Genomic DNA, 26,475 nt, shown 5'->3' on the forward strand with positions numbered 1-26,475 from the left:
AGCAATGAGATAATTTCAAACTAAACATATAATCTTGCCATAAAGAATTATCTGGGCCTTCAAACGAACAAATAGCTTAAATGTTTTAAAAGTTATTAAACATTTTCAAAAATCACCAATTTGGTGACATTTTTCCACCTAGATGAAAATTATCAAAATCACTGCCTCATTCTCAGTTTTTGCAAATTTCATAAGTCCAGGTAATACAGCATTGAAGCAAGTTTTTAAATATTAAAAAATTAGGCCACAAACAATTTTCATTTTTACAAAATTGTAGCTTTTTGCTATATTGACGCTTTACGCCATTTTCTAAATAAGCGTACACAGCGTTGGCTTCAGATAAATTAAACTCAACGTGAGTAACAATTGCAAACTCACAGCTGTTATAAAAATAACACTCTCAAAAAGCGTCATTTTATATTACGAGGGAGCCTATAAAGAAAATTCTTAATTTAAAATCACAATGAGTGAAACTAATAGGTAAAGTAATATCACAAAATAAAGAAATATTCAAGAAACTCTTACGCTATTAAATAATCAAACTTAAGCTGTTCTTTGCGAATACAAACTCACATATTGCTCGATCTACAAAATGTAAAACCATTTTACGTTCACCAAGGAAAAACATAACTAATGAAAGCAGTATCTTCAAGTCAACCAAACAATTCATCAAGACGTTTTCATAATAAGTAATCAAAGAGGAAATTTCCAACTGAAACTCAATAGATCGATTTCTTGTAATGGGTGGATATAGATCAAAGTGTTAATGTTTGGATGCCATTAGATCTGCGTCAATTTAGATAAGCGACCTAAGTACTCAACAGAAACTCAACTCGATAGAGTGGACAATCAATTCCAGCCAATAATTCGATTTCTTTAGGATATTTGAATTGAATAGCATATTAAAATGAACTTAATAGGATAGCGTATAACTGCTTTTAGTTCCCTAATGGCCATTTTAAAGTGCAAGGATTTTTAAAGGAAATAATGTTTATTATTTTAAGTATAGGTATTTATTTATATTTTTAGGATTTTAACATTTATATAGGTTGAGTAATGTAATATTTATATAGGATGTTAAGATGTAAATTTAAATAAAGGGAATGGATTAGTTTTCTTAGGCAAAAATCAGCATAGTTTATAGATAAAAATAGTTATGATTATAAAATTCATTTTAAGGTTTTTTGAAAAAGAAATTCTGTAGCTCAGAGTTTATACATGTATGATTTCAGAAAAAATTTATTTTTGAGTAAAAAAAAAAAACTTTAGTTTGAAACAAATAGCTTAATCGTATGAGATGCAAAAAAAAATTAAGTTTAAAAAATGAGAGACACAAGAGTAAGTAGGTCGGACATGCCTTATGCAAAATTTTATTCTAATTTTTATTTCAGGTTAAGAATAAAGCTGAATATAATGCTTTTAAAATGCATAATAAATTCCAATGTGCAACTTTTTTTTAAATTTTTTAATGATGTGCAAGTGTTGAATGTATTATAAGAAATATTTTTTTGTTCAATTCTTATAAGATTCTTATAAGTTCAATTAATAGTTTGTTATTTTCGGTCCAAATTTTATAGCCTGTTTGCGTAGAAACATCTATCTAAGAAACAGAGTTTTCACGCCGAGTATAGCGATAATTTCTGCTCTGGAAGAATATTCGGGAAATTAAGAACTAATCAAATTTTAAATTAATTCGGATAATTTTAGTCTGAAACATTTATGGAAAAATAAAACTATAAAAATATAGAAACGTAAATTATAGAATAATATAAACATGACAGAAAACAAACTCTTAGACAAAAATCAGCTTTTATTGGTAATTCTATATACTATTTATTACAAATACAGGACGGATGTATAAATTTACAGCATAAATCTGATAATTTATAACAGCTCAATTATATAATTCATCTATGGTATTTCAATTTCACAGATACGTACACATATTTTTTTTCACAACAATTATTTATGTGAGAAAGTATAAATCCATATTGGCCAATAAAACTTGGTCTACCAACATCCTACTGCGCACAATCAGCATTTCATTGAAATAATTTTAATCAGTTTAGTTTATTCTTCAATAAAACAGTTAGACCAAGAATATTAGTAATTAAAGCACTGAATAAAAAATTATATTATAAATTAATAGTTTGATTTGAAGAGAATAGTTTAAGTGTTCTTTAGGACAGAAAATGTATATACGTCATTGCAGAGAAATTTATGCGGGACCATAAAAATAAACAAAACATTATTACCTCGAAACATTCATTGCAAGAGATGTAAAACTATTTTATCAGTCATTACAAGGACCATCGAAATTGTAGCGTTTGTGAGACAACTATTTATAGTCCAGTTTGCTGCCTGGAAATGGACAACTAGTGAAATTTTTATTTTGTAGCATAGCTAACTTAACTGTTAGCAGACTAACTTAACTATTAGCAACTGTTAGCAATCAAACAAAAACAGTTAAAAAGCTCCACCTGGTTCGCGTTGTGTATATATCCAGCGTGTAACAGCTATAGGCATGCCCGTGTAAATGATGCCCTGGCAGGAATTTGTCTGGGAGCAAGAACAGATGGAGATCACTGAAATAGGATGGAGCATCCATAGGATCGAGACTATAGAGCAGATAAGTAAATATCACCCATTGAAATTTCTGTGACAGTTATTTTTCTGGAACTTACTTCTTTGCACGAAAGAGTGTTATCCTGAAGTAACACTCCTGTTTTTACATCGAAAGTTGTTCTTTTTCTCTCTATTCTTACACACGAAATAAAATTCCTTTCCTGGTATCACTTCTTTTACAGGCAAAGACGCGTCTTTGACAGAAATAATGTTACTCTGGTGCCATCTACAGGTGGTAGATTGCTGTTATATGACAGTCTTATAAGATTACAAAATAAAAGACTATAATAACAGTCTTTTATGATTTTCAGGCTAATCTTTTATGAAAACTTATTCCACGATATAAAAAGTGTTACAAGTACTGTGGTTCTAATGGTGGTGGTCTGTTACGTTGGTAATGTTACTCTGGCGCCATCTACAGGCGATAGATTGCAATAATATGACAGTCTTTTTATGATTTTGAGGATAATTTTTCATGAAAACCTATTCCATGGTATAAAAAGAGTTACAATTACGATGGTTCCAATGTTAAGAAATGGCTGAAATTTGATAACTTCCAAATATATCTTTTTCAATATATACTTTGCAGTATATCTCTGCAAGTAATTATGTTTTGCTTCTTTTACGAGCCATTTGGAACTCAATCTCTAGATGGCACTCGTGCATGTATCTATATTTAATTTAAATCATTTTATAAGTGTTCACGTTTGTAACTGCCTGAGTATCTGTAAATCAAGTGTAAAACAAAAGATCAGCTTATTACAGGTGATGATTTTGAAGCAAAAAATTAATTTATTGTAAAAAATTGCGGTATCTTATGAAGGTCTTCTTGAAATAGTGGACCAACTCAAAATTTTAAAAAATGCAGTTGCAATTAGCTTCATTTCTATATTTTATTTTATTTTATTTGATAACCATCGTTTAACAGCCAAACCAATTTCGGGTTTACGACTACCAATGTTCAACTCCATAGGTTTGCAATTTTGAACCCAATCCAGAAGACAAGGGAATTCCTGTATCAAGTATTGGGAGTATCGCTTTCGTGGAGGACTTTTAGATGGAACTAACCAGCATTTGCATTAAATGGAGAGGAAAATCTACCACGGTTAGCCTAACGGCAAAGGGAATCACTTCCATGCGAGCATATCTGTCTAATCTCAAAAAATAGTACATATCCAGCTTATTTCTGCTGCCAAACAGTTTGTACCATAAATAGGAGGATACGCCAGTTTGACTTTAAGACTCTGCACTCAACATATACTAAGCTATCCCATTAATCAAAAAAGCCTTCATAAGAAAAGCTATTTTTTAATTGATCTTATTGGAATTACTTTAATCATGCTGGAAGCCTAAGAAAACTAATAAAACGCATTGACCACTTTTAAGCTGTTTAAAATTATCGTTTTGCTCTCTTAAAGCCATGTAATTTTTACAAAAGTCATTCATATTTTTCGCTGGTTTTTGTATTGTGTATTTTAAAATTTTTCTTTGAGAAACATTTCTGTTAATTTTCTTCCTTTTTTGAATAATTTATTTACACAAAAATTTTTTAAAATTTTTTTTAAGTAAAGAAATAAATATAAAGGCAGAGACAAAAAAGTTCGAAATTTGAAGAAAGAAATATCACAAAATTATGACTTAAATAAGTGCTTTTAAATTGAATTTTTTAGCTCATTATCTTTTTTATGTAAAACAGGTATGACTTTTGTGCTTAGATTAAGAAAGTCATTCAAAAACATGCCATTCAATCTAAAATTATTTCGGAAACAAAGTTATGTATGGCTATAAAATTTTCTAAACCAATCAAAGTCATTTTTTTTCCAAAACGAACTATCTACTATAAATCAAATGCCTGAATTATTTTTTATGGATTTATGAAATTAGATTTGTTAGTTTCAAAACGACACGAGGTAATTTGTAATAATAACTCATTATAAAACTTTTCAGTGCAATAATTGTTCATAATAAAACTATTAATGTATCAATTTCTAATGACTGATGTTCTATAATAAAAATAGAAAATCATCAGGAATCTACTGGGAAGTGTAATTTTATATTTTGCCTATTTATTTATTTTTATGGCTTTTCAAAAGAGAAGATCAAGTATTTTTTAAAACTTGTTTCAAAACAATACCTTCTCAAATTATTTACTTTTAATTCAACCGTTAAATAGTTTGCAAGGTTTTATTTTTCAACAATGAAAACGCCTTTTACGCTAAATACACAGAGAAAATTGGGGTAAGACCGGTTACCTCGATTGCGTCGAAATTAGTTCTGTTTCTTAGTAGAAAAACTCTGAAGTACACGTTACTAGTCAAAAAGGACCTACAATGTTGGCGTAAAATTGAACTTTTTACTGTTCTTTTGTTTTAAAATTGCCGTATTTATTAGCCATTACATCTATAAAAACTGTTCGTAGTTTACTATTTGTTTATTAAGAATTCATACCATAACAGACAAAAAGGATTTATACCTGTAGTTGCCCTGTTTTGGTACGTATCGATAATCTCTTCTCTCATGGTAAGACCAGATACCTCCTTATTGTGGTCCCCTTCAATTTGATGTGTGCCTCTACTGAGCTCACGAAAGCTGCAGTACAGCGGAAGAAGAAGATAACTTCATTACTTATGTAAATTACATGCATAATATTCTTGAATTGTCAGATAAAATAAAAATTCTGCTACTTTTCGCTGAAATTCAAGTATTTATAAATTTACCATAGAATTAGTATGTGTACCCAGTCTTACTTGACTGGATTTTTATAGAAATAAAATCTTTCATTAAAAAAATTGTGCATCTATGACTTTTTAGGAGTGATATATTGTATGCAACTAAACAATGAATTTCTTCATTAAACCTAACAATTTCTAGGTCGAACAGTTTTGCTCCAGCTTGCCTTCGAATCTTAGCTAACCAGTCTTACCCCCCTTTCCCCGACAGAAAATAAAGCTTAAAAAGAATACCAAATAAAACTTTTCATTGCATACTTAATTTGTGCAGCATCAACATTATACGTTCTTCCACTTACCATTATGATTGATTCTGTTGTTCCTTAATTTTTGTTTAAAAAAAACTACTAATGAATAATGCTAATAATAAAAAATAATTACGATAGTTAAACATTTAGTTAGTCAACTTTGATCATATTGCGCGCTTTGTTCCCATTCAGAGTTACGTACGTGTAGTAAAAAAAATCTTATAAAAGTTTATGTCAAATGTGAAAAAATCTTTGATAGTTTAATTCCTTGCAGATGCTACGACTGCAAACACGGAGGTCTTAATTGTCCAGTAGCTATCTAATGCTGTTGTTTTACAGAAACTAGATCTATGCTTGTGGTCACTGACAGACTACTTCATCTGCTTGGCAATGTCCATCAGGAGCTGAGAGGAACAGGCGACCGTTTTCACAGGAGCACATGGCGTAGATCCCATGATAGGATTGACCTCCTCTACTGGTTGGTAAGACAGTCCGTAAATTGCGAAGAAGAACGTGTTCGGAATCGAGCCAGATCTGTGAAATAAAAAAACGCAACATTAAAACACTTTTTTTGCATGAGATTTTTAATAAAATGTGATGAAATCAATTCAATCTCTCTAGCATTCTCAGAAAAATATGTTATTCATTTCTAGCTTTTTCAACATTCTAAAAATTATAAGAAAATTCAACATGACAAAAGTTATAAGAAGGTGAAAAAAATTGCAACCTCCGGCCTGTCTATGATATTTTTAAGAAAATAGCACATGCATTTTTTCTCCATGTAAGTCCGAATAGTGAATATTTAAAAAAGAATAACATAATAAATAGAAATACTTGTAAAAAAATATGTTTTATTTTTAATAAACATTTTAAGAGTTGAATCTGCCTGCTTTTATATAAAAGAAAAATACAAATTTTGAAACACTAAATGCAAAATAAATATTAAGCAGACATCACTCAATTAATGTGACTTTTTTTTAACTAGAAATCTATATTAAGATCACGTCTTGAAGACTCATAACTCTCTATATTTTAAAACTGTATTTTTATTCTATTATGTTCATACATTGTAATAATTGGATATTCGAACCTCACGAAACTTTCTTCGCTTTGACGAAATCATTTTCTGGTGTATATTCCTCATGAACATTTTGTCTAAATGACGAAATAACTATCGCTACTTCTTCAATGGATTTCGTCAAAAGTAGAAACATCTTTCGCCATTTTATTTTATTTATTTAAAAGACAAATTCGGGTGGCATTGTTAATCACTTTATCGTGAGTACCATGTAGGTGAATCATCGCTACCGCTACAAGAACAGATGGAACGAAAAGATTAATTACATCCACGCGCGAAGCTGGATTTGAACCCGGAATTTTTCTGATATGAATCTAATTCCTTGACTGCGATGAAGTACCATGTTAAGGAAACATTTTTGTCTAGTATTTGAGAGTTCGCGTTTAGGATTTCGTGGCGAAAGGATTCTCAAAATTAACGATACGAAACTATTTTAGTGCATTTTTACTCAATTTTGAGAACTCCTTTTTTTACATAGTAAGGTTCTGATTTGATGATCATTACAAAACGATTGTTTAAAACACCATAAAGAAATTCACCAACTATCGCTATGAATTTATCAAAACTACTTGAAAAATTACTATAGAATTGCTCATGTCTAATAGAGTAACTGACAAATATTCACTGCTATAAAAAAATTTCAAATAACATTAAAATCAAAGCAATTTTTTACTCGAACGCGATGCATGGTTTTCTTGCAAAAACACAATCAGAAATTTTACACAATAAAGCCACTAATGGATATTTGTTTTTTTCTTTTAAAGTTTTACAAAACACAGTACATTTCTAAACTTTAATGAATATTTTATATTTCAAAAAGAAGTGATTCAGTAAAATTTTATCTACACAATCTTGAAAATTATTACTTTAAAACTAATAATGACTGAGCTACATCTACCCTCTTGCAGACACACGTAGATAAAAATTATAGTCGAACACACCGCTCTATCAATCAATGTCGAGAGCTATATTGAGTCTTATGGGATGGCTGCAACGGTAAAATTATAGAGTAATCACCTTAACGTAAAATTATGGTGTAATTACGATAAAGCATGGATTTACTCATTACTTCTTTACTGCCTTGAAGTATATAAAAATGGAGAGTTACTTTTACTTCAAAAACGCAGGAAATAGTGAAATGTGATTAATAGATCAAATCTAGACTAAGTGCCGTGGATACACTGGAAAACCCAGGTTATGCCAACAAAAGAGAAATTTAATGATATCTTCTTTTTTTAGAAATGAAAAATTGATCGAAATTCATTTTTACTTTTAAACACTAGTTAAAATGTCGTGATAGGACATTTTGAAAAGCAGTGATATTATTTTCAAAAGATATGCATAAAACTTTTCATTTTGCAATGAAATGTCAAAATTGAATGATTAATTTGTTTTTAATTCAGGTATTTTAAGTCTGCCTGAACATAATTTGTTTATTAAAAAAGTACATACCATTTAAGCATGGGCATTTCATTTTAGATTACAGTTATTCTCCTGTTAACAGTAAAAGGGATGGCCCATTTCCCTGGGAAGTAAATTAATATTAACCTTTACTACGGTTTTTATTGTTAAATAGGGCTGCGAGCAATATTATTCTGATTATCCACATTTTTCCGAAGGGCCAATTTTACACAAATATTCTAAGCATTATTTCCAGATACGTACTTTACAAGTTTTCGGTTATTCCATTAGATTACAGCAAAACACATAATAGTATCTAATTTTTTTTGTAGAAATTAGATAGTTTTTACCTTAAGCACTCCTTGAAAATGTGGTTTATGATTTTTCGCCAAGTAATGTCAATAATTATCGATATTTTTAATTTTATTAGAAAATTATTTGTTAAAGTGAGGTTATTTTAAGATCAGATAATATCAGATAATCAGATAATTGGTACAAAATATTCACAGTGATAAACTTAAAAATAACCGTTAGGAAAAATTCGGTAGGATTACGTCATTTTCTTCTTCACAAAATACAAAATGCTAGTTAGTTTTGTTGACGAACACAAATTTGTTGTGATGGAGGAGTCATGAGCTCCCCAGGGTTTTCAAAACTGTGAACTAATGTGTTTTATTTCTTTTATAAGTAATATTGCACAGCAGACCTATTTTCGAGTTTACTATTATCAATGTAACGATTATCAATGTTCTCTGTAACCTTGTAACTTTGAAACCAAACCAGAAGACAAGGGAGCTCCTGGATCAAGCATTGAGACAAACTAGTCTTCGCCGAGGACTTTTTGATAGAGCATTTACGCTACATGAACTACAAAAACTTTTCATGACTTAAGTCAAAGGATTCTCACCTATGGTCCATCTATCAATGAGAATATTTTACTTCAGCATTGTGGCCGGTAACAGAGTTCGTAGTAGTAGTAGTATTGCTTTATTTACGCCGCACTTGACTAGTCCTTTGGTTTATTGACGACGGTCTGGAAAACATGCCTGAACGTGATCCGAGGACATGGAATCACGATTTTGATCTCCTATAGAGATAAAGCTTGTCGCTTTGAAAGTCAAACGACATTCGTGTTGAGTCGAATTTTCCAAATTAGAAAAATTTAACGAGCCCCAATATTAACTCGTATCGACTATTCGATATAGACCAGAAAATGCTAGAATTCGAACCTGCGGTACCTCAATGGTAGCCGAAAGAAATATATTTTATTTTGTAACCGCGTCGAACAACTGACCCAAATTTGAGTTTACCATTATCAATGTTTAACTCCGTAGCCTTACAATTTTGAACCCATCCCAAAAGACAAAGAAACTCTTGAATCAGGCAGTGTTGAATCAAGCAAACTTCGTGGAGAACGTTTTGATTGAACTAACCTGCATTTGCTTTACATGGATAGGAAAGTCACAATGGCAGGGGTATTCTAACTCATGAACCGCCTACCAGTGTGAATATTTTACGCTGACACTGCGATCGGCTGGGAGCTGAATTCGAATCAAGCAGCCATCAATGATATTTCTTCAAATCCACTTCTTTTTATCTTATGACTGTCTCCGACTTTTCGGTCATTAGTCTACGAGCAGCCCAGAGAAGCAAAGGACAATAAAATAAATCTAAAGTTACTTCCTGGATAAAAAAGTGTCCGAATGTAATAAAAAAAAAAATCTTTCCATCATGAATTTCAACATTTTTATGAAACTAAAAATCTGGAATTGGAAAATTTACTTTTTTCTTCTAAAAAATTGCTATATCCTATTGCTATATAAATATTTTCAATCAATAAAAATTATGTGATTTGCAAATCTATTTTGTGTGCTTCATTTATTTAAAGCTAAAAACAAAAGACAGTTTTGAATATTTTTATGTCACCCCTTTGTCTACTCTCTGGAGATTTCGAATAGAATAACTTATCGGAGATGAAATCAGAAAACTAATTCACTAAACTAATTACTTCCACTCCAACATTGCAAAGAATCGAAATCCATTCTGATATTGGAAATTAAACGGAAACTGATTGTACATTTCCAATATATCATGTTAAATCCGTAACAAGAACAACACAAAAGCAAGGCAATTCCAATATATAGTTAAAATTAGCAAACAAATGGACTTGTTAAGCCGAAAACCGATAATGATTTCAATTCGCGAAATCTTTTGGAACACATAGAGTGTTTAGAATTTAGAAAATAAAGATTTTGATTTTTCTCAACAAAAATAAAATATTATTAAGTCTGTTCCTTAACACTAAATTAGAGAAAATTTTAATATTCATATTTTCTAAAAGAGTGGTGTTAAAAGTTTTTTTTAATAATTTTCAAAACTTACTAGAATTGCTTAAAATAGGCGTAACTGTCATTTTATACAAATACCATTCGTTTAATGCATTTACATTTAATTAATTTTTCTTTAAATTGAAAAAATATTAAATTTTTCGACAAATGATTTCGTAAATGTGTAGCGAATTTTTGTAAGCTCTTTCAACTTTTAAATCTCGAACTTTCAGTTTTAATAAATGCATTACAAAAAATACTTTGAGTTTCAAATTCTTTTTAAGTTCGTGAACAATGCACAATATAAAAGCAAACTTTTACATGTTGCTCTCAGAAATACTAGTTTTGGAAATTTTAACTTGAAGAAGAACAACTATAAGAAACATTAGCTCTAAGTCTTTTCGAATCTATCTTTCTCATTCATAGAGACCGAATCAAATCATATTAGAAGAAATAATAAAAATATTACAAAAAATAAATAGAGAAAGGTGACATTATCTGCCCTCTCAATTATCATTGCCTGGTAAAATTGTTTTTGGTTTCTGCTCAAAGTATCCCCAAATGTAGGTTGTAGTTTGAATTTTAAAAATAAATAGAAATATTGAACCACAGAAATATTGCGCTTTGACAATCTGTTGTTGGAGTCCTGGTGGCTCAGAGGATAGAGCGCTTGTCTCCTAATCAGGTGAACCGGGTTCGAATCCCATCCATTGCTGGTCGATACGAATTCCGCATTTGGATCGCTCCGACCACAATGCTGACGTAAAATATGCTCAGTGGTAGATGGATCATGTATATCCACTTGCCGCTACCTGCGGAAAGTTTTCATGGTTTTCTTCTCCATGTAACGCAAATGCGGGCTACTTCCATCAAAAAGTTCTCCACGAAGTCAAATTTCTCCCAATCTTCTCTTTTGTTCAAAATTACAAGGCTATGAAGTTGAAAATTGGTAGTTTTAAACCCGAAATTGGCTCGGCTGTTCAACTACGGATATAAAATAAAATCTGCCGTTGGGGTAGTTATATGCGTTACATTAACACCGTCAAAGTCGTACGCGAAAACTACTATAACCGTTCCATTTCTGGAGTTCTTATAAACTTCAAACGTTTAATTAGAATTTCTGTTCTGAAAACACTGCACTTCATCACGATAATGCTGCGAAAATAGCCAGATCCTGTGTAGCTCTTTTTTTGTCGCCATTGCTCATAACTACGATATTTCCTGAGAAAGTTTATTCCCTTTGAGGTAAGTAGACAATATATAATGAACGTGTCGTAAAAGCGGTATTATTCGGTTCTGTTACAGGGCGTTTTAACCAGTGTATCACTACTAAAGCTTCAATACATAAAATAAGAATTATAATTAATAAATTAATAAACTTAGAGTTTTTGAGACATTATAAGATTGAGCAAAATTTAGTTTAATTCGACATTTTGAAAGATATTAGCAATTGTACAGAATAAAGGGTTACGATTTATATCGAATTATACGAATATTTAATTTCTATTTAATTAATGTATATTAAAGCACAATATGAAGCATTATTACCTTATTTTAACTATCAATTCAACGCTTTTAAATTATCTAACTGAGAGTTAGATACCAGGAACTCTCATTGAAATGACTAAAGAGATAACTTGAATTTTAAAAAGAAAGAGAAAAAACCATTTATAAATTTTATAACCAATCAATACTGTAAACAATTTAATAAAAATTATCTGCTCAACTCTCTCCTCTTTTTTAAATTTCATACAGCAAATACGACAAAACAAATAAAAAAAATCTAATAGATATCTTGATTCGTCGTTACTCAATATTGTGACTTAATGCTTTAAACAATAATTTGAATATTAAAGTGAAACCTTTTGATTCAGTTATTTAGAATTATCTATTCATCTTACTTATCTGACCTTAGTTATTATGGTTGAAAAATCGCAGTATATAACGTAACAGTGTGTTATGATTCGCAATTATTTACATGAGATGCAATTATTTTCAGAGTTCTATAGATGAGCTTTGAAGTCAAAATATCATTTTGAGAAAGATCTTTGAAGTGATACTTACACTGCCTTCTTTTGATTCTAATTTGAAGTCTTTAAGGCAAGTAGCGCTGATATCCCCTGCCCGAGATTCAATGCCTACACCTTCTGGAGCAAGAACTCTCAATTTTCTTGTAGGTGATTCTAACCTGTTAAAATAGAAAAAACCAGGTTTAAATTAGAATGCAATACATTGATCGGAATGTTCAAATTAAACGAATGTAATGAGCACAAATGAACAGATTTATAAAGCAAGACACCTCGTTTAATAAATATTATATAGAAGTAAAAGTAGAATATTGTTACACAGATCAAACTAGTTTTTTCTGCACTCGGTTAGAAATTTCTCAGTAAAAAAATGGCTAAATAGTAATTTACTTAATTGTTGTTTTACCATATTCAAGCAAAATAGTCAAATAGCCACAAAAACGATGTTATTCGAACTGTTAACTGTCAGAAAAACAAACAGAATTCTTTCGTACCAGCATATCCACCAAATGAAGCTACTTAGTACCCTGCAGCTAAGTACACATCAGAGCTGAGAGGGCCCAGCTGCATGACCGATAGAACGGGAGTTCGAGTCCTAGAGTTGACACCACAATGTTCCCTACATTCCTTTCAATAGATAAAAAGTTTCCGGTGTCCAGCTCTCCCCAAATTGCAACATTGTACTATTAGAATTCTCATTCAAGCATAGATAGCAGCCCCATAAAGCTGCTCAGCACAAAAAAGCCTGGTAAGTTTTTTATACCATTTAGAAACCATGCTAGTTGTAAATGTTAAAGATACCGTATAGTTCTGTATTTGTGGTTTCTTAACCATCTTAGTTGTAAACGATTTTAAAACCGTATAGGTAATAAGTGTTCTTTACCAGAAAATTTAACGTTAATTGGAGGAACAGACTATTGGTGGTCATTTTACAGTAATTTTATACTGAAAATTCTAACAGTGCATGTCCTGTCTAAGTTAGATGAGTCAATAGCAAATAGTAACCAATGCTTATAGTTTTAAGTGATGTGACGTTACTGGTATTAATTTCTCACATATTCTGAAATTCATCGGGGCATGTAAAGCTGTGTATTAATTTGTCTTTCTTTCAGTTAGCTTAAAAATTACCAACCATATATATATATATATATATATATATATATATATATATATATATATATATATATATATATATATATATATATATATATATATATATATATATATATATATATATATATATATATATATATATATATATATATATACATATATAGTAGAGTCCCCTTGCCGTCAGTCAAGGAGGTAATTCGTGGGAGGTATTCGTGGTTTTCCTCTTAATGTGACGTAAATACGGATTAGTTCTATCAAAAAGTCCTCCACGAAGGCAAATTTCTCCCAATACTTGGTCCAGGAGTTCCTTTGTCTTCTGGATTGGGTTCAAAATTGCAAGGATACGGAGTTGAGCATTAGTAGTCGTAAACTCAAATATTGGGTCTGCTGTTCAACGACGGTTATAAAATATAAAATAAAATAAAATCTGACCTAATTCAAAAATGTAATTTTAAAGATATGGCAAGTAATTCCGTTGGAAGTCGTGTGTTAGACTTGAAAAGAGACTTTATCTCGTCAAGAAAGTAAAGAGCGAAATTATTCCGAATCATTTATTGTAAAATCACTAAGTGATTGCTACTTAAATTTATTTCAAAAGTTTTGCATGATTTATTTTGCATTATTACTCTAAAAATATACAAGCGTATCAGACCTTATTGCACACCGTATATACGTATATCTTTTATTATTTCAAATAAAATTTTCTGAAACATTTATCCTTATTGGCTTAAAATTAACTGAACATTATTTAAGATATGCATTGACATATTATGTAGAAATGAATACTTTGCAATAGGCTCCAAATTCCATCTGTCTTAACTATAACTATATATTGAAATAAATTACATTTAATAATTGTTTATAAATCTTCGCAACACCATAACATCAATTGAAGGAATATGAAATATTTAACCATATAAATGAAATGTGTTCAGATGGCTCATAATTCAAATTAACTAAATTATAACTATCTCAACTTTTATTGAAATAAATCATATTCAATAATTGCTTATAAGGTCTGACTATTAAATGAATATATTCGAAGCTATAAAAGTAAGTAATGGGTTGCAGACATTATCAAACATTTAAAATTGCTCTTTCGAAGCGTATTGAATAGCTATTGTTGCCTCAAAAGCAAGTAAAAGACATTCCGTTTTAGTTCAGCAGACATTTATTTAGCTTGGAAATGATATTTAACTTCCCCGCGTTACAAGCGATAAACGGAATGGATTAGATTTATTACGATTAATTTTATTGTGAATTTCGGATAGCTGGGAGTTGATAACTACTCTTAAAACCTATTGATTGAAGAGACTTGTAAAAATTTCTGCAAGAACTGAATGTTTCAATGGAAAAATTGCTTTGACAAAAAGCATTTTAACTATTATAATGAACATTAGTCGGAGTTTTCGTAAACATTTCTACGAAGTGTTTTAATAATCAAGTTTATTAGTCAATATAAATGAATGTCTATATGTTTCTGTTTGTTTGTCCTTTTACGACTTAAATAACCGTCCGACAGAGAATGATGAAATTTAACATACTGATAGTTCGAAGAACGGAGAAGGTCACTGTCCACATTCGAACATTCTACTACAAACAGTTAGAGTGGAATGAGACAAAACTGAATCTAAATTTTCTAACTGGTTAAGCGTTAGCCATTGTTTTAATTTTAATTATAGACAATTCTATTTTTTTCAAATATTTTAAAGATAACATCAATAATATTTCCTTGATTATAGCTATATCTTATTAAAAAATGTCTATTGCACGTACTTTCATATTCAACTAGTTTTTATTCTATTGCCATATTATTATTATTGACGCCAACGATGCTTTGGTAATATAGGTAGGTATAAATTGAAATAAAAAAAGCTATGAACTAAAAAGCGAAATTTATCGATAAAGGTATTTTTTCTTATACAAAAGTAGGCGACCTTTGTGCTAAAATACAAACTAAGGTAAACAACGTTAAAGAGCACAAAAATATTATTAAAAGCTGACAGCTGTTTCGGATGCTCAAAGGGCAACCTTCATCAGTGCAACAGAAAGGACTTATGAACTGATGAACTTTTCTGTTGCACTGATGAAGGTTGCCCTTTGAGCATCCGAAACAGCTGTCAGCTTCTAATAATATTTTTGTGCCCTTTAACATTGTTTACCTTAGTTTGTAAGGTATTTTTTCGTTTAGAGAAAATTTTACTTATAAAGATACAAATCAAGTATCCACACTAAACAATCAAGGTGACAAAAGAATCTAGAACTGATCAAATTTTGTAAAATAAAAAAACAACAATATTTCCTAAAAGTTCGAAGACAGTTACTCATTTAAATTGAGATAATTTAAATCTCAACTAATCGTCAGATTAATCGAAGCTTAATGAAAATAAAACGATAAGCTTTCATTGATAGACCACTAGTGGGGGCGTTAACGTCCGGTACAGGTACGCAATTGGCCATACGAATTGAAACTGAGTCGGATGACAAAAAAGCCATCACACAATCACAAAAATTCGAGATTTAACTGCAAAAAGCATGCAGTGCAAGTCCTTATGGTACAAAATGCACCATATTTTCATTACCGATGTTTATGTAAAGTACTGTTGCCCGGTATTCCTTACAATTGTTGCTTTTGCATAATTTAAGGTCCATTACCCTGTATGCTGCTCTTGCCCGGTATTCTTTATATCATTGGTTAAGGTAAAGTAAAATTGAACAGTATGCATTTGTCCGGTGTACGTGTCTTTTCTTAGTAATTTCTAAACAGACAATTTTTCTAATATGAAAGATGTAAAATTTGTAATTATCTGCAGACCATAAAAATCTATCCTAAAAATTAGAAAAAATTAATGAATATATGTAATAATAAAAAATAAGAAGTAATGCAAATAATGACAAACTTTGCATTGATTTACGTTTTAAAATGCATTTAGCTATCATAAAGGTAATATTTTATTTTTGATTTCCCAAATTTTGAAATCGAAAACAAGCTGTTCTTGTTGTTTTAGCTGTTTTTATTTCAAGAAGAAGGCCAGTATGTATCTAATACCTTCTTTCATCTTTAAATGGTATAGAGCAGTTCATTTCTAAGGGGATGCCGTTTGAAGTTGAAGGACTAAAGTTGCACGCTTTTGTCATTGGATTTTTACAGAATATCATATTAATTTTGTCTCATATTAATATTAAGAGCATATAATTTCAATTTCGAGACAATTAAAGCTATGCGATAAGTTTAATCGAAAGCAGTTTCAGCAGTTTTAATCGAAAAAACGTGCTAAATTCTAAAGTACATTGTTTGATCGGTATTGATTGTATGATTCATAAAAATGTCTAAAATATGTGTTTATCCACTTCAAGATTTTTCAGAATTTGTTCTTTAGTTTTCAAAAACGTGGCATTCGAAAAAAATTTGTTTAACTAAAATATTGAAAATCTTTATCAGGTATATATTTGTAAAATATTTTACAAATTTCAGAATCAAGTGCAGATGCAAATAATGAAAGGGTAAACATAAAGTCAGTGCATCATTGCACACTTTAAACTTAAGTGATAATTCAGCAGCATCAAAAAATGTGTTTAAACTGAATCGAAAATAACTGTATTCACTTTTAAAAGGCAGATAATTTAAATGGTGTGTATAATGTTACAAAATATACCCTAACTGTGACTTTTGAAGCCAAACAAAACATTACAATCATGAATCACAACCTAACGTATTTATCTCTCGCTGCAACACAAGGTCACGTGATGAATCATAATTATATGTTATTGCATTGAGTCTGTAGATGGCACGGTCCAATGCAATAACAATTTCATTCGTGACATATTCACACGCAAATATAGCCGTAATAACGGTTCGTGGATATTATCGAAAGTTATGTATGAACGGCAATATACGTTTCATGACACATGTCATTCAATTACAGCTGACGGCTGACACAGCTTGCAGAGGTCAATAGTGCTTCCATTTCCCTTATTGTCAGCATTAATGTCAACTATTAGATAACGTTTAGCTTTTCTATAGAATATGAATGCATTGATTCATTTCCACAGTGTCTTTATTCAGAACCCTTATTGAAATTAAAATAATGTAAGGCTTCGAAAACTACGTTCTTGAAGTAAATGAGAAAAAATAATTCGATCTGTGTCACACTTAAATGAAAAAAGTTGCGCTTATCACTTTTAAAAGACGTGTGGGGTGTGTGATAATTTTCGGCTGTAATAAATGGTAAGATAGTGATGAATCTTACTTTTTTTGTTCGAATTGAGGAAGGAAAATAAATATATTTTCTCTTTTTTAATCCACTTGAAAAACGTAGTTTTGAAAATTGTATTTTTTTATTTCCTTCTTTTAAACCCCTGCCTTCTCGCTCCCGTGAAAATGACGGGGTGAGTTTTCGCTCGCTATTTCTCGCTCCCGTGATATTGACGGGCTGGAGTGTTCAGTAGTAATGCGCCAATAAATATAAAACTAATTAATTTGTTTTGCCCGGAAAAAAGTTTATTTCTCCTTTTACACACCATATAGCAGTACCAGGATATTTTTAAGGTAATTGTAAATAGTTTGTTTATTTTTAACTAGATACTAGCACTAATCAAATACGTGTATTTGGCAAAATAGACACTTTTATGAACGTTTTCTTGAAAATTAACCGATCGTTAAGGGGTTAATTGAATATATGAATGTATGAATGTTTATGTCGCTGTGTGCTCGAGATTTCAATATTGGTCGAATTAGTTCACGGGAAATCAAATTTTCAATAAAAGACTTCTTAAAACCTGATAAAACCAGAAACAATTCAACAGATTTTGTTTAAAGTTTGTATTTCTTCATGAATAAGCATTAAAATTCTATTTTTTATCGAATTATTTTATTACATTACAAAATGTTTCTGATAGTTCTAGAGGTATAGAGAAATGCGCAAAAAATAAGAATAACATTTGGGGGTTTGAATTTTCCTGTTTTAACTATAGCCTCAAATTTTGAGAGTCAAAAATACTAATCCGTCAAAAAAGATATGCTTATTCAGAGATAGCGCGTTTATTCTTCCGATTTCGTAACTTAACAGATCACGTGCACTGGTTATTAAGTATACTTAAGGTTATCTTGAATCATTAAACTTCAGTCTCAGTACGTGAAAGTCGGATCATTAAATCACAAGTTATTTAGTGTGTTATCTAGTGTATTTACTCATTGTAAGACTGCAATTACTATTTAAAAAATGTCTAAAAAATGTTTTCCTAATTTACAATTTCTCCTTAGGTTTTATTAAGTACATATGCGAAATACATTAAATATAATACAAATTGTGTTTCGCGTTGTTAAACTTCACATTGTAGTAAAACTAGACTCTGAACAGTTTAGTTTTTTTTTTCTTTTACTTTTAAATTTAAAGTTCCAGTTTTTGAATATAAGAATTTTGAACTGTATAATAATATTGCCAATTTAAAAATATAGGGTAGTATCCCGTGTACTTTCCAAGCCCTAAATTTGAAGTGGGAATTTGTTCCAGTTTTAAAACTTTCAATTTTTTGGTCAGATAATTAAATTTTTGAAATCGTGACGAAATTCAAAGAAGAAGAAAGAATTAAAATCACACTCATGCAAGAAAAAAAATCTAATTCTAATATTTTTATGTTATACCATTTTTATAGTAGAAAAAGTTTTTGTTAATATAAAACAAAGTGAACTAAGGACATAAAAATGTACAACAAATCTAAGTTCAAAAACTTACTTTAATTGTCTGGATGGCTCCGATTTAACTAGTGGAGTTTGTATAGAACCATCGAAAATAACACCGCCGTCTCCTAAAAAGGAATAAGACAGAAAAAATAATCATTTACCGAAACAGTAACCTTATTTGATTTAAAAGTACGTGAATTACTACTGCAATATTATAAAAATAGCATTGACATCTAAATCCAACAGTACTTAAACATATTTTTACTTGAAATACACTGTAAAAAATATCGTTTTTTTTCGGAATTTCACCGTATATTTATTGTTTAAAGCTGTTTTGTTGACTAAACGGTTTTTCTCTGTTTTTCAGTCTTATCACAAATGGATAAAAACCGTCATTTGAAATTCTAGTTTTTGACATGCAGTTTTCCGTTTCGTATTCTAACTTTACCTTAACTATACCAATAATTTTACGAATATTTTCTATACTAGATTTTAAGGCAATGATTTTATGGCTTCAAACATCGTATAAGTAAAACTGCGATTTTACTTTTTGCTAAATTGATACAATATTGAAGCGAAACTCTTACTATCACAATTTTTCATAATAAAACACTTAAGCTGAAGTGACTTATGGCACACAGCGCACAGCTCCCAATGAAGTGACCCAGGTTCGAATCAAAGCGATGACTGATCGATACAAATTCTGCTATCAGAAAATATTAACAACTGATGCGAGAACAGATTTACTTCATAACTTTCATAGAAAAAAACTTTTTTTCCTTTTGCATTTGGTTAAAGTCTGTTGAGACAGCAGAGACTTCTTGTTTTTGTAATAGAAACGTGTTTCGTCTCTGTAATATATATATATATAGGGAGAGGGAGAGAGAGAGAGATAAAACAGTCTAAATTACGAATTTCTTTCGTAATTTTTACAGAAAAAACCTGTTCTTGTATGGTTAAAATCATTGTAGCAACTGATTAACTTTGTAAGGTTTACGGATTTGCACAAACTCATGGGCAGATATACCATAAATTTTACGGGATTATTTTTACAGTATACTAACAATTCTCATAAATTAATTAAAAAATATTACACAGAAATTTAAATATTATTATACTTTATTAATTTAAATATTATAATACATTCGAAAAGAATTCATTGATAACACAGGCCTGCGATGAAAAAAATACAAGAAGTCTAATAGCTGAACTTAATGTATTTTTTGGTGCTGAAATGGAAAATAATAATGAAAAATGTCCATCACGTCACGTTTTTTAGAAAAATTCAATTTTTATGAACATTTACCATAAAAAAATTTTCATTTTTGAATTTCTTCCCTTTTTGATGAACCAACATTCTACTTTGGTCAAATCTACAAAAGTACCCCTCTATCACTACTTCCTGTCACCGTCCCTCTCTTTGTAACAATCTCTCTCTACAAATAGGGTAGCGAGAGTCCTCATCTAGGTTCGCTGATCTCTCAGAAACACTAGCAAGCGTTATAGGGAGTCATTTTAAAGTTTGCTTTTTTCTTTGCGTTTCGTGAAACATGGCTTTGAGTTCAAGACATTGTGAAAATTTTCCAAGTGACTTTTGTTATACATGCGGCGAATATAGTGCTGTTAAAAATCGCATGAGGAGCAATTCAGACTATGTAAGATAACATTATCTCGCTTACTTTGACACGAAACTCTTGGATCAGGACAAATCTTGGGCACCTCATAAAGTTTGTGTGCAATGTCTCAATGATCTACGCTTATGGCATCAAGGAAAGAAGACTTCTTTACGATTTGGAATTCCTATGACGTGGAGGGAGCCCCAAAACCACTTTGATTTTTGTTTTTGTTCCTGCCATGTTCGTGGGTATAACCGGAAAAATCAAAGACTAATATCTTATCCAGGTAGTATTCCATCGGCTATACGCCCCCCGTTCCTCGTGAACCTGATGTGCCTGTACCTTTGCCTTCGACTGAATTACCAATCATCTCTTCAGAGTCTTCAGACTCGGAACATCCAGAAGTTCAAGGCTCCGATATCGAATATAAACCATCTCCAGCCGGTTTACCTCAGCCCTCCTCTCAGATTGAGCTTAATGATCTGACTAGAGATCCTGGCCTTTCGAAAGAGGCAACTGGATTGTTAGGCTCCAGACTGAATGAAAAAAACTTATTGGCCAAAGGAACATCTTTTTATTGAAACAGGAAACGTGAAAAGTAATTTATTAAGTACTTTGATGAGGAGGAGAACTTGGTCTATTGTTCTGATGCTCCTGGAATGATGAGAAATTTAATGCCATCTACAATAAAGATAAGTGGAGGCTGCTGTTTATAGATTCATCTAAAAGAAGCCTCAAAGCTGTTCTTCTTCATCATGGGAGCCAGTATGCATCAGTACCAGTTGAACACTCAGTATATTTAAAAGAATGCTACGAAAACCTGGCTCTCGATCGGAACAAAAGAAAATATATCGGCCACAATTGGACCATTTGCGGTGATTTGAAAGTTATCTCCATGCTTCTTGGTCAACAAGGGGGATTTGTAAAGTACCCATATTTCATTTGTAAGTGGGTCAGCCGTGACAAGATCCAACCTCCGAAAAGACATAATCTTGACCCAGGCACCAAGAACGTTATTCGAAACGGGTCAGTTGATCCGAAAAAAGTATTGTTATCTCCGCTACATGTAAAATTAGGTGTAATGAAGCAGTTTGTCAAGGCTGTTCTAATAGATGGCAATTGTTTCAAATACCTGTGCAAAATGTTTCCATGTTTATCCCAAGCTAAGTTGAAAGATGGGATATTTGTTGGTCCAGATATTCGCAAACTCATGAAGGATAAAGAATTTGAGACTAACAGAAACGTAAAAAGAAGCTTGGGTTGCTTTCAAAGATGTCGTCAGTAAATTTCTGGGTAATTACAAGGATCCTGATTATAAGGAAATTGTAATGAAAATGCTGGACAAATTTAAAACGTTGGATAGCTCCATGAGTGTGAAAATGCATTTCCTTCACTCACATGTGGACTTTTTTCCTGAAAATTTAGGAGCAGTCAGCGAAGAACAAAGGGAATGGCTCCATCAAGATATCAGAGATATGTAGCTTAAATATCAAGGAAGATGGGACAAGAACATGTTCGCTGACTACTGTTGGATGATAGCTCGGGATAAACCTGAGATTAAGCACTAAAGAAGATCATCAAAAATAAGTTTCAGAGAATAACGAGTATATACTTAAATAGAAACTTTTCTCCTTTGTTTTTTTCTTGTTTTGTTTTTTGTTTGTTTTGTTTTTTGTTTCAAACTTTTATATACACATACACAGTATTTGTTATTCTTGGTTAATCGTCAATTTTATGTAAGTTATCTCAATAAAAACAAATTAAAAGAGTATGTTGGTGATTTTCTTCTAGAAACTGATGTAAAAAGTTTGAACACAAGGAACTTATAGTTTTTATCTCGAACAGAGGTGACTTCTGCGGCCTGGTTACAATATTTTTTATTCATTTTAACCTATAAAAAATTAGCTGATAGCTCAAACATCAATTTTCTTTCCCAAGATTATATTTTACATAGATCAAAATGAATGAAGAGAACAGTTACCGGATAGTACATGCAAAATTGTTTGAGAGAATTCCTTTCCAAATAGGATTTTAGTAAAAACATTAATATCGATTTTATAAAAAATCCTGATGTGATTGGTAAAATTGAAGGTCATTTTCGAAATCAGCACATGAAATAACATATAAATCAATAAAAAGTTCTCCTGTATTTTTCAAAAAGTTCAATTTCGCAGGCTTGTGTAATTTTAAGTTTATCAAAAATCAAGAGAAATATTTTTCAAACAGTGAAGTTTTAGTATTTCCTTGATTTAAAAAGTTCCTTTAATTAATCATCTTTGAGTCCTTTTGGTTCAAAAATTTCCTTGATTTTGTTTTTGATAATTTTATCCTTATTGTTGAATCCTTCATAAGGTATAGTTTTGTATTTCTACATTTTAAACTAAATATACTTCTAAGCCTAACCACTACTGTACTAATGGTGCCTAAATTACACTGAAAAGAGAATTTTCCAAGATATTTAAAGATTTTTTTTTTCTCTGCCTTAATTTGATTGCTAGGTAACATAGTTAAAATTTCGTATCGACGGGAAAATCAAAGAATTTCATCAAACTCTTCTTAGCCGCTTAGAGAGCAGAAAAATTTGATACATTTTTCTCAGAATGGTGGATTATTTAATAAAATTTTTTTTAAACACTACAATGTTCCATAAATGCTATTTAATCGCTCACTTTCATAACGCATTGATGAATGAGCAACCAAAGTATATATCTGACTAACTTTTGTTGCAATGATCGTAGTTTTACGTAATAGGAACAAATCTTGACGATTTCAAAGATTGATGTCAAAAATTTCAATTAACTAATGTTAACCATCAAATAAGTTATTAAATAAGACAAAAAACGTACACTTTCTCTGATTAAACATAACTTTTTTTAAACAGATTTGGATACTTAGCTAGCAAAATATAAGTGGCAGCCTCAATCTGGAAAATATGGTCCCAATCTTCGAATCAAAAGAGCAATCGAACATTCGGGTTCCATAAAACTAAAAGCAAAATCTTTGGAGTATTTTACTATATTTTTTTACTAACTGTTTAAGCAATTAAATAATTCGTCCCACAAAATTATAATAACAACAATCCCGTGTGAGTAAGGAGGTTCTCCTCTTTTCATTACGTTCGAAAAATTTTGAATTAGAAGATATGCATTGATTACATGCACTGATTTTTTTTTATTATATCAAAATGCAAACAAAATCTGTTGAATAGTTCACGACTTTAAAAACTTCAACAACAAAAAACGAATTCAAAATTTCATTTCTTAAGAAATATTTGGACAACAGAGGTAAAAAATGCGCATATCTGTCAATCCAAAAAAATTTTAACCGTAACTATATTAAAAATACAAAATAATAAAATTTTTTATATAAAGGAGTCTTATGATTGTAAAACGTTTTTTATTCGCCTTCGTTTCCGAGTTGGGACAAAAATCAATTCACTTTAAGGGGTATAAATTTTCGACTACTTTCTTCTCTGAAGAATTGAAATCAATCTTTTAAACCATTGAGATTGGAGCTAAGTGAGTGAAAATCAAAGTATTAAAATGTTGTTGTTGTTGTTACTTTACGTCGCACTAGAGCTGCACAATGGGCTATTGGCGACGGTCTGGGAAACATCCCGGAGGATGATCCGAAGACATGCCATCACAATTTTGATCCTCTGCGGAAGGGATGGCACCCCCGCTTCGGTAGCCCGACGACCTGCGCGCGAAGTCGAGCACTTTACGGTAGCACAGTTTAACGAGGACCAATACCGCACACCCTCGGTCCCTACGCAGACTGATCCAAGTGGTCACCCACCCGCACACTGACCGTAGCCAGTGATGCTTGACTTCGGTGATCTGCTGGGAACCGTGTCTTAACGATCAGTCCACTGCGGGACTCAAAGTATTAAAATAAAATTCTTCCAAGAAAAAAAAAAAAAGAAAAAAAAAATCCTTTGCTTACTGTACAATTACAAGAAATGAACAAAATAAATATATAATTGCTGATTTAAAAAAATTATATAGCTGCAACATTTATAACGATAGTTAAAGAAAGAAAATAGCCAAAATTAGTTTTCCTTATCTCCGAATTCTGAGCATCGCCGCATAATTATAAGCTCTTTCATAAATCAGTTTGAAATATTTATGCGTCATGATAATAAGAATCTATTCACACCAACATTATTAAGTGAAAATCTTAGTTTAGAAATTTTGCCATTTTTAAAAAATCCAGTTTCTATAATGTTGAATGCCTACACTTCATTACATTTTATGATGGAAAAATATATAAATCTATCTCTGACATTAATTACTAAGTATTGTCTCTAATTATGTCTTAAAATTATTTACCTGAAACTCGAAGTCTATTCGCTGCCATGATGACTTCGTCTTCATTAATTTTTAAAAGAACATCTCCATTTGGCTTCTTAACTATAAATTGTGAAGTATAAACATCTAATCTTCCATCACCTGCAAGAATTGAAATAAGTAGATTGCAAGTAATTCAAATGTATGTACACATAATATTTTATAAAGTTTTAATGAACTAGTTAAACGAAATAGAATTGTACCTAAATTTAGTTTACTTGTAACTATTCCTTTCGAATTTCTTGTATTGATTGTGATATTTCTAGAAGATTCAAACCACAATGGTTGATCCTAAAATAGAAGAGGAATTCTTTTATATAAACTTATGAATAAAAACTAAGAGGACAATACTTTGAAACTTTAATCTATAGTTAAAGTTTATACAGTATTTTAACCCTTGATTTTGTTAATATAGTTATACGTAAAACAGTGATAAACACATGAATTTTGGCTCTGAGTTAAAATTGATAGATTACTCATGGTTGGTTTTATTAAAATAACTATTTGCAAACAAACATTTCATGCAATCAATGTCTATCACCACCAAAAATTTTTACTGTGATATGATGATAGGATGTATGATAGGATGTATGATAGGATGTATGATCACTGTAAGCACAAAGCTGCAATTACAGTTTCAGCCCTGTAGCTAATCAGAAAAAGATAGAAGATTTAAATAGCAATAAATTTTACTTAGCGATGAATTCATGGGATGAACAAAGAGACGGTAAACACACATATTTTTTAAGGATCTTAAAACATCAAGACTGCAGACCAACTTCTACTTAAATCAATTTTTAACCGGCCACGGCGTATTTGGCATCCATCAATCAAGATTTTTTAGAAAATCCTCAATTTGTACTTATTGTGACTCTCAACAAGATACAATACACTTGATTTGCCACTGTCAAAGATTTCATGCACAGCGTGGCACGGAATTCCAGAACAAAACAGAACATCAACTATTCTCAAATTTGACCTGCAGAAGAATTATCAAAGAAATCATCAAAACTACACTTGAGGACATGTTAAATCCACCAGATTCAATTAACAATGTAACCTAGCTGTCACTCCACCGTGTGAACAAATTCTTTCAACTCATCTTACAATATTTGTTTTAGTCAGACTCTCTGGTTATCCATGTCTTTTGAACCTTTTAGTATTTTAAACTATTTGTGATTCTCATATTTTGCTTCAATTTATCATATTTATTTTCTGATACTTAATTTTAGAGTTAAAATGAATATTAACTTCTGTGCTTTAGGCTAAAGTTACGCTA

The 26,475-nt window shown here is 30.9% G+C and overlaps 1 protein-coding gene across 1 annotated transcript in view; it reads right to left on the reverse strand.

The window, feature by feature from the left end:
• Positions 1-1,792: 1,792 nt before the first annotated feature.
• The window catches only part of LOC107437653 (delta-sarcoglycan), a 119,370-nt gene continuing 94,687 nt past the window's right edge, over positions 1,793-26,475 (reverse strand). Inside the window, exons 4-8 of the mRNA XM_016049731.4 lie at positions 25,400-25,487; positions 25,179-25,298; positions 19,284-19,356; positions 12,473-12,596; positions 1,793-6,136 (exon numbers count right to left, since the gene is read on the reverse strand). Of these exons, the coding sequence (XP_015905217.2) occupies positions 5,963-6,136; positions 12,473-12,596; positions 19,284-19,356; positions 25,179-25,298; positions 25,400-25,487 (579 nt within the window). The 3' untranslated portion in view covers positions 1,793-5,962. The remainder of the gene's footprint in view (positions 6,137-12,472; positions 12,597-19,283; positions 19,357-25,178; positions 25,299-25,399; positions 25,488-26,475) is intronic.

The sequence above is a fragment of the Parasteatoda tepidariorum genome, chromosome 1 (assembly GCF_982258835.1).
Source record: "Parasteatoda tepidariorum strain Cologne lab strain chromosome 1, Ptep-v5.0, whole genome shotgun sequence".
NCBI classification, from domain to species: Eukaryota; Metazoa; Arthropoda; class Arachnida; order Araneae; family Theridiidae; genus Parasteatoda; species Parasteatoda tepidariorum.